The following is a 13,377-nucleotide window of genomic DNA, read 5'->3' as shown; positions in this document are numbered from 1 at the left end:
TCTCAGAATTACACTGCCTGTTCACAGGTCAGTGATGCCTCTTGGCACAGAAACCTCCAGGGACTCAGCTAAAAGGCACGCTGCCCTTTGAACACCTGGAAGTGGACTTCACTGAAATGAAACCTCACCGACACTGCCATTACCTGCTGGTCATAATATGTTTGTTCTCGGGATGGGTAGCAGCTTTTCCTACCCGGACTAAAAGAGCATCAGAAGTAGCCTGGTGCCTGCTTAGGGAGATAGTTCCCAGGTTTGGATTTCCTACCAGCATTGGATTGGACAATGGCCCATCTTTCGTAACTGATTTAGTATAGCAAGTAAGCAACTCTTTAAACATCAAGAGGAAATTACATACAACATATAGGCCCCAGAGTCCTGGGATGGTGGAGGGAACCAACCGGACACTTAAAGCAACACTCTCCAAGTAGATCTTCAGGGACTGACTGTTCCTGGGTGGACTTGTTTCCGACGGCTCTGCTCAGACTTGGGATGACCCCACAGTCCCATGGCTCTTCTCCGTACAAAACTGTGTATGGGGGGCCCCCTCCCGTAATAAAACAGGTGTCAACAAATTTGCCTCAGGTAAGGGGAGATGAGATTTCACAGCAGATGGAGCAACTGGGTCAGGTAATAAATCAGGTAACTAAGTCTGTACAAGAAAGGGTGCCATTCCCCCTTGGGGAACAGATTCACGAATTTGTGCCCGGGGATCAGGTGTGCTCAAAGACTGGGAACACGACTCCTGGCCCCACATTGGAAGGGTCCATATACTGTGGTTCTAACCAGCCCTCCCGCAGTGAGAGTTGCAGGTGTGGGTCCACCACATGAGGGTGAGGAGAGCAGACCACGCAGACCCGGAGGACGCCGAGCTGACTGTGTAAAAGGGCCCCACTGAGCCCCGTGGAACCACGGTCATCTTAAAGAAGAAAAAGAGGGGGAGCTCTACCATCAACTGCTGCTACAAGGACTTGCTGGTATCATCTTGAGACTAACCACAGTTTCAGTACAAAGAGGGACCTGTGCTATAAAGTTGAATGTTGTGTATATGTTCCTGATTTATCTGGCTATGTATCAGACACCCTAGATGTCATCAAAGGTCAGGTAAAATTTATGGCTGATGATAATCTTCCTTTTTGGACTTTGGTCCTATCCTGGGTGAAGGGTGACTGGTGGAAAACTATATTTACCATTGTTATAGTTGCCTTGATAGTTCTGCTTTGTGGACCCTTTATTTTACAACGTATGATGAACTTTGCAACCCAAAGGTTGATGTTGTTGTCCCAAATTAAAGGTCGGAGAGTCAGGGTGCAATATATCCCTATGAATGATGCTCATACTATGAGTTAAGAGCATCAAGAGGGGGGAATGAAGGAGGAAACAGAACAGGCTCCATCTTGAAAGCAGGACTCCATCTTGGGGCGGACTGTGGACTTTGAGCTCTATGCCCCGTATCTATGGAAATGACATACCAACTGGAAAACTAAGCCCCCTGGATGGGAAAGACTAGAGATCTCTTCAAGAAGATTAGAGATACCAAGGGAATATTTCATGCAAATACGGGCACAATAAAAGAAATTGCAGTGATCCAACAGAAGCAGAAGATATTAAGAAGCAGTGGCAAGAATACACAGAAATACTATACAAAAAAGATCTTCACGACCCAGATAATCATGGTGGTGTGATCACTCACCTAGAGCCAGACGTCCTGGAATGTGAAGTTAAGTGGGCCTTAGGAAGGAAGCATCACTATGAACAAAGCTAGTGGAGGTGATGGAATTCCAGTTGAGCTATTTCAAATCCTGAAAGATGACGCTGTGAAAGTGCAGCACTCAATATGCCAGCAAATTTGGAAAACTGAGCAGTGGCCACAGGACTGGAAAAGATCAGTTTTCATTCCAGTCCCAAAGAAAGGCAATGCCAAAGAATGCTCTAACTACTGCACAACTGCACTCATCTCACACGCTAGTAAAGTAATGCTCAAAATTCTCCAAGCCAGGCTTCAGCAATACGTGAACCGTGAACTTCCTGATGTTCAAGCTGGTTTTAGAAAAGCAGAGGAACCAGAGATCAAATTGCCAACATCCGCTGGATCATGGAAAAAGCAAGAGAGTTCCAGAAAAGCATCTATTTCTACTTTATTGACTATGCCAAAGCCTTTGACTGTGTGGGTCACAATCAACTGTGGAAAATTCTGAAAGAGATGGGAATCCCACACCAATTGACCTGCCTCTTGAAAAACTGGTATGCAGGTCAGGAAGCAACAGTTAGAATTGGACATGGAACAACAGACTGGTTCCAAACAGGAAAAGGAGTATGTCAAGGCTGTATATTGTCACCCTGCTTACTTAACTCATATGCAGAGTACATCATGAGAAACACTGGGCTGGAAGAAGCACTAGCTGGGTGCTGGGAGAAATATCAATAACCTCAGATATGCAGATGACACCACCCTTATGGCAGAAAGTGAAGAGGAAGTAAAAAGCCTCTTGATCAAAGTGAAAGAGGAGAGTGAAAAACTTGGCTTAAAGCTCAACATTCAGAAAACGAAGATCATGGCATCTGGTCCCATCACTTCATGGGAAATAGATGGGAAACAGTGGAAACAGTGCCAGACTTTATTTTTGGGCTCCAAAATAACTGCAGATGGTGACTACAGCCATGAAATTAAAAGACGCTTATTCCTTGGAAGAAAAGCTACGACCAACAAAGGCCCGTTTAGTCAAGGCTATGGTTTTTCCAGTGGTCATGTATGGATGTGATAGTTGGACCGTGAAGAAAGCTGAGAGACAAAGAATTGATGCTTTTGAACTGTGGTGTTGGAGAAAGCTCTTGAGAGTCCCTTGGACTGCAAGGAGATCCAACCAGTCCATTCTAAAGGAGATCAGTCCTGAGTGTTCTTTGGAAGGACTGATGCTAAAGCTGAAACTCTAATACTTTGGCCACCTCATGAGAAGAGCTGACTCACTGGAAAATACTTTGATGCTGGGAGGGATTGGGGGCAGGAGGAGAAGGGAACGACAGAGGATGAGATGGCTGGATGGCATCACCGACTCAATGGACATGAGTCTGGGTAAACTCCGGGAGTTGGTGATGGACAGGGAAGCCTGGCGTGCTGCAATTCATGGGGTCGCAAAGAGTCAGACACGACTGAGAGACTGAACTGAACTGAGAATTGAACTCAACCTGACCAGACATCCCCTCGTCTGGGCTCTCCCAGGCCCGACTCCTGTTCTCTGACCAACACTCATCACTTCATCCTCCCCAGAGCCTGAGTCCCACTTTCTCCCTCAGACTGTGAGCCCATCAAGATGGGAGCTGTCAAACTTCCCATCTCCTTTCATTTTTCATCTCCCTGCACCTACAAGAAAAACGTGGCATCAAGTCGGTACCCACTAACAATCTGATGGGTGAATTAAATTCACTTGAAATTCCCCAAGCTCTGATTCTCATAACAGTTAACAGCAGGCTTGGCTCTTTCTGGGGTGGGGGAGGCTCCTTTGTGATGGTGGAGAGACTGGCCAGAGCACCATGATTCGCAGAGCATACTGGCACTGTGCTGAGTCCCATACTCAGCACAGAGGTCTCCTTGGCATTTACAGCGTTAAGAATGCAGACAAGAATGGAGGAAGCCTGTGTAGACATAGTTATTAAGGATCAATTAGGGCTGGAACCATCTAGGGTTTGGAAAAATGTTTTCAGATTGTTTTCCAAGTGTTTGATGAAACCCCAAAGACATTCTTCCCAGGCATATTTCCCCAGAAGTTGGAAACCCTTAAGCACTTAAGTAAGAGTTTAACCCTTAGGTTGAGGGTGTTTGTGCTGAGCTCATCCCAGTGGAATGGGCCACGGTGCCCAGACGGCCTGTGTTCTAGATGCTTGCATTCCAGAGCACACAATTTAGCTTCATGTGAATTCTCAAACCAGTGCTTGAATTCCAAGAGGGTATGGACTGGACACACACGCTTCCTCAACAGCTGGCATCAAGATAAGCCTCTGAGGTTGCAACATGGCCAAACTTCAGACCTTAGAACCCTTAGAGAGGTGGGGGATGGGAGAGGCACCTCCAGCAGCTACCTGGGCTGGCTTGCGAACACAAAGGAAAAAAAATTTCTAAAACTTAAACAAAGGAAAAAAATACCCACTGTAGAGAAACTGGAATACACAAAAAGACTGCAGGGGTGGGGGACAAAATACAGAGACAAGCATTGGTGATGTCTGGATGAGGGTATTTGCTTTCAGTCTTTTTGTGGGGGAGTTGTTCTGTTTTGGTATGGCACTGGGCTGTAGGAGTTGACTTTCAAGGTGGCAAATGCATGGCTGAGATGAAGGGGGCAGAACTGTGATGAACCAGCCATCGGCCCTGGTTGCCCTCCTGTGGGCAGCAGGGGGAGCCAGCCTAGGACCAGGAAGCAGGATCCAGACACTGGCTGCATCTGTCACTCACACAGACTTCCTCCAAAAAACAGGGACACCAGTTTCTGCCCCTCTCCGAGGCTAAGCGGGAGGGGAACATCCATGGTCGATGAAACGAGGCGACTCTGCAAGCCACCAACCAGTTAAACTTGCTCCCTCCTTCATTGACAGACTGGTCTGGCCCCCTTCTTGAGATTTCGGTGTAGATAAGGAAGATATTGTGCAAAGAATCCATGGCACCTGGTTAGCCTGGCATCTGCCATCAGGTGAGCATTCAATTGGTAACCGGGACGAAAAGGGTTTTCTATCTGGACTATGAAGAGTTTATCATTTTGAGAATTATTTATCAGTGGACACCCTGTTACTAAAACGGGCATGTTCTGCATACAAGGTTTCTGTGAGCTTAAGCCTTCCTCCCACCCCTCTGGGGATTTCAACACCAAGAGACTGTTGACCCTGCCACACTGGGGTGATTACAACTGCAGATAACCTTGGGTAAAAGCAGGCACAGGGTACAGGCTGTGTGATGTTTCTATGAAATCCTAAACAAACTCCCTACGGCAATGGTTCCCACCCAGGGGTGATGTGGGCCCCAGAGGACATTCAGCCACGTACGGTGAGGTTTCTGGTTGTCACAACTGGAAGAGGAGTACAGCTGGTGCCCACCGTGAGAGGCCAGGAGGCTGCTAACACCCCACCACGCACAGGGCAGCCACCCACACACAGATGGCCATGGCGCCGAGGGTGAGAAGCGACGTATGACGGGCGTCGGGCACTGGTGAAACAGGTGATACCAGCGGTGAGACCTCCACTGGTAGAGGTCCCAGGTGCTGGAAACGCTCCACACATCTGCACAGGAGTGTGAATATGCTATGTGCCCTGGGCTGTGTGCAAGTCACACCTCCAACCCAGCCCTGCCACCCCCATGTGACACCAGCACCCTCCCCTCAGCACCAGCTTCAGTAGACGGGATGGTTTAGTCAACGCATCACTTTTACTAGAGTGAAATTAAAGGATTTCGTTGCGGGCGTTCCAAGTCAAACACAAACCATATGAAAATGCAGACTCATGGTTGCCACTTGGTTCCCTTTCACAAGATTTTCCAAACCACCACCACTGACGCCAGCAGAGAACAAACGTCTCCCTCCCCCCCCATCCCTGCCCCCGCTCCAGGTTTTTATTCTCATTTCCGTGAAAAGGGGGCAGGATCTGGCCCAGCCCTTCCTGCTCCATAAGCCACAAACCTGCCTGGGTTGTTAGCACTGGGGGCCTGCAAAGACCCAGTGAGTCAGCTGCTCAGTGGGCCAAAGGGTCAGATCCCAGGGCTGGGATGAGCCGTGAGGTCACAGGTCCTGCCCACAGCAAGGAGGGGCTGAAGGGTGGACCTTGGCTGGACCCTGCGAGGCTGTCCTGCTGGGGCTGCCGCTGTTCATGTACTGTTTTTTTGCAGTGAACGTCAATTTTAATTTTCTGACTTTTGAATCATATTACATACTGTCACCATTAGGACTAACAGGACCAAAATACTTAGGTTAGATGCAAATCTTACATGGGAGCAGTTTTTGGTTTCCTTTTTCTGTGTGGTGGTGAATTGAACAAAAAATTAAAGCCTGGCTTCAACAGAAGCATCCAGAACTGACAGGACAGCAGAATTCAATTGAGGGGACAGGCAAGCAGGGTCAAAGGTCGAGGCAGGGAGAAGGCAGAAAGTTTGAAAGGCAAGTTATGAGACCTGACCCTGTGATGACACCAGAAGGGACTCAGGTGACCAAGGCTTGCTGAGCTCCGAGGCTCTGCTTACAGATGTCACCTATTACCTGGCCTAACCTTGTCCCTGGCCCCATGTGGCAGTGCCACCCCTGGGCACTTCAGACATCAGGCCACCTCCCCAAGGTCATAGCTGGGGAGTTCAGAGCACAGGCTGGGTGCTTCTGCACCCCAATTTCTAATCCCTTCATTCCTTTTAGTACCATAAGCATGCAGCATTCCTCCGGATTACCCTTCTGCTTCTCTGCTGTATCACCAGGCTCCGGTGGCCACTCCAGTTCACCCCCAAGTGCCAGAACCAAGCTGGGCAAGCCTTGGGGATGGAGGGGTGGGCGCCGGCACACGGCACAGCACAGGGTTCCAAGCAGACTCAGGCTGGTGCCCACTCCCCAGCCGCACAGCACAGGCACGAAATCCTGCCAGACGTCAGAGGGCCGAGTGCCCAGAAGCCCCCATGGCTGGGCCTGGCCCCTAGGAGGCCCCATGTCCTCTCAGCTACTGTGAGCACCCCAAGAGAAGGTGCCAAAGGAGAAAGGCTGCCCAGAGAGGGGAAAGGGGTGGGGAGGGGGGCGGCAAACAGGAGTGCCCCAGGAGCGACCACAGGTCCCAACACGCCGGACCTGCTCCAGGTCACGAGCCCCAAGGGACAGCTCGTCTGGCACCGGGAGGCGTGGTCTCAGTGCACCTGGAGGCTCTGAACTAAGAAACAGAAGAGAGCTCCCTAGAAAGGGAGTGTTACTACTGCAAAGTTAATTCACACCTTGACAAAAACATAACAGATTTCATGTCACTGCATGCCCCCCAAGAGGACCCCCTCGCTGGCCTGGGATGTGAAGGGTGGATGGTCGCTGCAAAGTCAGGAAGGTGAAGCCACAGGGCGGAGCTGACCGATCGAACTCTCCGCCCAGCACAGGAGGACACTGCTTTTCAGCTGCAGGTGATAAGATGCTGCTGGTTGAGTCAGTTGTGTCCGACTCTGTGCGACCCCATAGACGGCAGCCCACAAGGCTCTGCCGTTCCTGGGATTCTCCAGGAAAGAACACTGGAGTGGGCTGCCATTTCCTTCTCCAATGCATGCAAGTAAACAGTGAAAGAGAAGTCGCTGGGTCGTGTCTGACTCTTAGTGACCCCATGGACTGCAGCCCACCAGGCTCCACCGTCCATGGGATTTTCCAGGCAAGAGGACTGGAATGGGGTGCCGTTGCCTTCTCCGGGTGATAAGATGAGGAGAAAGCAATCCACCTGCCAGGCATCAGAGCCCAGAGCTGAGCCCACTACTGACCACAGGGAGTGAGTCCGCTCTCAGGTTGGTCAGGAAGTCCATGCTCATGTAAAAGACCTGCAATCTTTTTTTTACAGCAGAGGAAAAATTGTTTTATTCAGTCACGTACAGAATCTCCAATGCTCAGCAAATCCGTGAGGAGGTTGACTTTCTTTGGAGGACAGATGAGAGCTCAAGGTCAGGCTCACCTGACCCCACCCGAGTCCCAGAGCCGCCCTGAGCTCGGCAAAGCCTCAAGGAAGGCCTGACAGCTGAGACCAGAAACACTCTGCGTCCATTAAGGTGTCTAAAGAAACAGAAGCCAGTTACAATTTCAAAACAGGACAAGACACACCTTGGGGCCAAGGTCCACCTAATTTCCAACTGTGCCGACACAGACACGGGGTTTCTCGGGAAGGGTCCCAGGAGTGCTTCAAACACACTCAGGTCTGAGTACTTTGATGCCAGAGAATAAACAAAGCTACCCGCGTACTGACTTGCTAGGAAACCAACAGCAAATACATCCAACATATGTCAGATTAAAGCAGACACTGAAATGGAATCCAGGAGGAAACGGAGTTCATGAAAGATGAAAACATCTTGAACGATATCACTCGATGCACGTGAAGTCCAAGAGTCAAAACAACACTTCCTGAGTCACACAGCAGCTAGGTACATTCCCCTCAAGGAGAAAGAAAACAAAACTCAGATTTTTTTTTTTAATTTTTATTTTATATTGGGGTATAGCTGATTTACAATGTTGTATCAGTCTCAGGTGTACAGCAAAGTGGTTCGGGGACCAAGCAATTGTTCAATGGTTCATCTGCTTATCCCTGAATAAAACAAACATCACCACAGGGTGAAGTCAAGCTATGAAGTAAATCTCATTTTTCAAGCATTCATCTTGAAATACATTCATCTCCAAAAGGTATATAAATAAGATGGCAACAGTCACTTCAAAAGATGAATAAAAACAGATTTTAAAAAAATGCTAGGAAGCAAGAGCAAAAGTTTAATGAGGAAAAAGCATGCCTGCTTGGCAATCTGCTATGACTGAAAGAAAGAACACAGCGTTGTGTGTACAGAAAGGCTGTTCATACATGGCCTTACTAGATGTGGATGATTTTTTATGAACACTAAGACTTTTCGCAAAATGCTTTTGAACCCAATGACCCTCAGGAAATTGTGGTTGTTACCTTCAAAGGTATTGCCTTCGCTGGGGCCAGTCAACAAGGTTTCTTTCCTTCCCGAGACAGAGAAGTACAGAAAAGTCTTCGGTCTCTCCTGATGCAGGAAGCGCTTCCCAAGGCAAGCGTCACAAACCATGAGACTGAGGCAGCCACACTGACAAGGCACCGACTCCTACAGGTGAGCTGAGAGCTGGGCAGCACCAAGCTCACTGGCTTACTTGGTTAACTCAAAGCAACGGACTCTGACTGCAATCTTGGCTTTCTCACTAGTTGGCCCAGTCGAGTACAAGCAGCCAATGACAGCCATCTCTAGAAATTTCCACAAAGGGAAAGACAGACAATGATGCATCTGCTGACTACAAACTTACTGTTTGTGACTACCTGACTACACAAAGTAGACCATGACTACTGACTGACTTACCTGAGAACTTAAGAGACACGGCTGCTCTGAGCCACCGGGCCGGGCAGCTGAACGCGGCCGTACAAGCAAGAGAAAGGAAGACTACCATCGTTCCACTCGGAATGGAGCCCATTTTCCACCAGGAAAAGCGGCACATGCACTTTCCTGGCTTTGGGCACACAACACACCAACCAGATACACCCGGTTTTACTCTTCCTGGAGGACTTCCGGGTCTTGTTCACCTTATTTCACACAGTAAGGAAAAAACCCCCAGTGAAATGCTTCTAACGTCAGCCTAGCATTCACAGTGCTTTAAAAGCCAGTGACAAAGACACGTCAAATCACTCAATTTTCCACCCCAACAACAAGGTTCATGGTCCGAGTGTAAATGACCTTAAACCCAAGGAAACAAGTCTATGAGACTTCTAAAAAATACTAAAATCTGCAGCACATCATACTGAACATTAGTCCAAAATCTCAAGGACATGGAGAGGCCCACAGTTCACGTGGGACCCTAGAAAGCATTGGACTTGCTAGAATGATCTCATCTTCCCAAGGGCCAATCAGTCCCTCCAGGGACCAAAGGCAGAGAGTTGTGAATTCCAGGCTGGCATCTCCTCACTATACAGTCGGCCCCTTCCTGAGCTTTGCTCGTCTGCAGCCGGGCATGCTGATCCTGCATAAGCACAAGAAAACTGGAAAGCTATGTCTGTGTCATAAACACGACCAGAGCTGTCAGGGAGTAGGGGCCATGGGTGGTCTTTCAGACAACACACTCATATACAAGGTAACAGAGGAGCCCTCTGCTGCCTGCCAGACACGACACAGAATCTATGAGTCTGACGTGCCAGAAGGGACAGCAACGCTCAAGAGTGAATGCAGCACCTCCACATGGGACAGGGTGACCGAGACGCCCAAGGGGCTGCTGGACTGAATTCATCTCCAACCACTTCTGAGAGACAAGATCTTTTGAAGGAAGCTTCTTGATATTTCAGTCATTTCCAACATACTTTGGGCTTGACAAAATAGGTGATTTAGCGATTTGAAAACCATGGAGAGATCCCTGAATGGCATCCGAGGGAAAATACTGAAATACACCGGGTGGGTGCTAAGGTCTGGAAGCAGGCAGCATGCCAACAGCAGCAGCGTTCTGTCCTGGCCTGTCTCAGATTCCTGGGAACGGCGCCTCCCGACCGGGAGGCCTTGCTCTGGACAGGATGCTGGCTGACTCCCGGGGACGCTGTAACCAACGCCAGTTATAGAGGCTGAACCTCAGACAGGCAAGCCGCTCACACAGGACGCCCTGCCCCAGTTCGCAGATCACAGTGTAGAACCAACAGCGCCAGGCTCTGAAAGAGGCTCCTACCATGTGGTGGGGGTACTGCTGTGCAGGCTGCTTTCCCCAAACTTACTCTGGACTCCACATGTTCCACAACAATCGTACATAATTTTGATGAGAAGCTGATTATGACTCATTAAGAAGCTAAACAAATCAGAGCAGAGCAACGACATAGCAAGCAGGCCCAGAGGACAATGTTAGTGCTACAATTTTTTAATGTGCATATATTTTATTGAAATACAGCTGATTTACAATGTTGCGTTTCTGGTGTACAGCATGGTGACTCAGTTACATACATGTACACACACTTGTCCTGTACACAATACTGGGTACGGCTCCCTGTGCTCTAACAGCACTGTAGTTCAAAAGTAAGCTCACAGTGACACATGGCTACGCACAGCGGGTGCTAAAAGGAAGAGCTTGGACCATGTAAATCCGCTTCTCTGGGGACCCTAGCTCACTGCTGTGAGGGGCCTGTGCAGGGCCTTCCAGAACCAGGGTGCCATGGGCCAGGGAATGCCTGACATGCATGACATCTCTCCATCTCTTCCATCTCGAAAGGCTTTCTTTCCACATCCAGAGGTGGTGTCCATGGCGCAGTCAGGAGGCTTGGTGGTGGGCAACGACGGGGATGCTTGGGCAAGACCCACACCCCCCACCTCTGTGAAAAGAGCAACGCAGGGGACAACACAATGGGGAGAGCACTCACCAGCCCCCCATTTCTGCTATTTGAAGATCTTAAAAAATCCACCTATCCAAATCACCAGCATTAGCAACTCTGGGAACAGTGAACAACGACCATCTGAGGGCTGGGTTGGCGTTCACAAACACGGCAGGCTGTACCAAGGGCTCACTCTAATTCCGGCAGTGCAGTCCTGCCTGCTTGAACTCCAGTTACTGGAAAAGGCACTCACTGTCAAAGAAACACCACACATGCAGCTTTAAACCAACTTTGTGATTTTTATTGATGGGCGACAACTGTATACTCCTAGCTATCACTAACTGTGTACAATTAGAGACGCGGCATTGTAGAAGAGCAGACAGCAGAATTAGACAGCAGACGGAGGGAAATACCAATCTTCGCTATTTTGCTCCTTTTTCATTATGTGTACACAGAAGCATGAATGCATTTTGAAATCTTTTAATGGCAATAAAGTTACAATCACCCTTCTATGTGACTGGCATCGTAACTCCAGGTATTTGATCTGCAATGTGTACGTAAGCAGCTTCTCATCGCACAATTATTAAAATGTATTTTTCCTGTTAGGAACCAGCAACTTTTTTTGTGTTTATCTTTTGAAGAACTATTTCTTCTCTGGTAACTGGCTCGTTTTTATCATTTATCAAAAACTAAAGGGTGAGGGGCAAAAGTGTGATGGATTAAAAAATTTATCCTTTTTAAGGAAAGATAAAATTCATTTTCACAAATTTACAAGTGTTGTTGCTGGTGCAGGACTTACTCTACTATGCAATTAGACAGGGAATCAAACGCAAGTTCCCCTTCTTACTCAGGAATTAGCATTATTTCAGAAATGTGTTTCTCATGTATTTTCTTGAATCAAGCGACAGTCTGTTTCACCAGATGATTTTGATTTGGAAGTCAGAAGTCAACAGAAGCTATGTTGTGCATAAACCCCAAGGCGTCTCCTTTCATTCTAGCCCATTTTTGCGACAGGGAGAAAGAGCTTCTCTCTAAAGAGCCACTAAAGAGAAGAGGGGAGGCGGTGCGTGCCGAGTCTGCGCGCGGCGCAGGCGCGGCTACAGCAGGTCCACGCGGCGGTAGTACAGGAGGTAGGCTGTGCGCTCGGCGGCGGGCCTCACCACCTGCTGCTGGCTGACCACCTTGACCGTCTGGTCGTCGATGCGCAGCCAGCCGTTGAGCCCGATCTGGAAGACGTCCGTGGTGTAGTGGCCGCCCGTGGCGCTGCTGCCGTGGTGGTAGACCACTGCAAAAGAGGGCCGGGCGCCGTGAGAGCGGCTTCACACCCCAGTGCCTACGGTACCCCCCAGTCTCGCGAAACCCAACACCAAGCCAGGTGGGACAGAGAAACATGACACACACAGCGAGGCTGCCTAAGCTCACAACTCTCAACGAGTGACGACACAGCCACACACCTAAACCGTAATAACACGTTCAGACCTCCCACACCGCAGAAGAAATGCCAGTTTATGATGGGGCCGTCCCATCTGTGAGCCCTGTGGGGACTTGGGGCTGGAGCCAGCCCCCTGGGAAGCAGGATGCACAGGAGACACTGCCTGCAGAGCCGTCAGCCAGGCGCCCTGGGGGACCGCACACTGAGACCCAAACCCTAGGCCCTGATCCAGCCAACCCCATGTCCAGACTGTTCTCAGCAGAGTGTCTGAATCCTGGACAGCATGGAAACATGGAAAAGCCTAACCCACTAGGAGGAATGCCAAGCACATTACAACAAGATGACTTTTTTCATAGGACAGATCAGGACTGTTTGTTTGGTGGTTTAGAAACAGGCTTACGCTACATGAAACACCAAGAATCTGAGGTTTGCTGAGGACTGTCGCCCGTGGCAAGGGCAGCAGCGCCCCAGGAGGGTCCCTGGGCAGGCAGCTGGGCTGAGTGGGCACCCGCGGAACCACCCGGCAGACACGGCATGCTGGCCACTGCTCTGTTTTTCTTCGGAAAGGCACTGCCCCCTTCCATGAAGAGGAGGGCCCAGGAATGGCCTGCCCGGCAGCAGACCAAGCCTGCATGAAGGAAGCAGCCTCCGGTGACATTTGGGGAAGGGGACGGCAGTGTGGCCAGGGGGAGCTGTGTGCTACCGTGAGTGGTGGGAAGGACAGTCTCTCAGGCAGAGAGGCACGGTCTGGCATGGAATTCAGCAGTAAATACACCTGAACGTCAGTGCACTCTTCCCTCGTAAGGGAACCCGAACCCACCCTGAGCCAGGGACCTGGGCTCTGCTGGGGCTCAGAGGGCACGGGGCACTGGCCCACCAGTGACGAACGTGACTGGTCACATGAGGAGAGCAAG

The 13,377-nt window shown here is 49.7% G+C and overlaps 2 protein-coding genes across 2 annotated transcripts in view; both read right to left on the bottom strand.

The window, feature by feature from the left end:
- Positions 1 to 2,048, bottom strand: part of CRISPLD2 (cysteine rich secretory protein LCCL domain containing 2) — a 107,516-nt gene extending 105,468 nt beyond the window's left edge. The window contains exon 1 of the mRNA XM_060397890.1: positions 1,691 to 2,048. The gene's annotated coding sequence lies outside the window, so the exon portion shown is untranslated. The remainder of the gene's footprint in view (positions 1 to 1,690) is intronic.
- Positions 2,049 to 11,310: 9,262 nt separating this feature from the next.
- Positions 11,311 to 13,377, bottom strand: part of USP10 (ubiquitin specific peptidase 10) — a 63,675-nt gene continuing 61,608 nt past the window's right edge. Inside the window, exon 14 of the mRNA XM_027977691.3 lies at positions 11,311 to 12,316. Coding sequence (XP_027833492.2) covers positions 12,129 to 12,316 — 188 coding nt within the window. The 3' untranslated portion in view covers positions 11,311 to 12,128. The remainder of the gene's footprint in view (positions 12,317 to 13,377) is intronic.

This window comes from Ovis aries, chromosome 14, assembly GCF_016772045.2.
Source record: "Ovis aries strain OAR_USU_Benz2616 breed Rambouillet chromosome 14, ARS-UI_Ramb_v3.0, whole genome shotgun sequence".
Lineage (NCBI taxonomy): Eukaryota > Metazoa > Chordata > Mammalia > Artiodactyla > Bovidae > Ovis > Ovis aries.
This window is presented reverse-complemented; position numbering and strand designations above follow the sequence as displayed.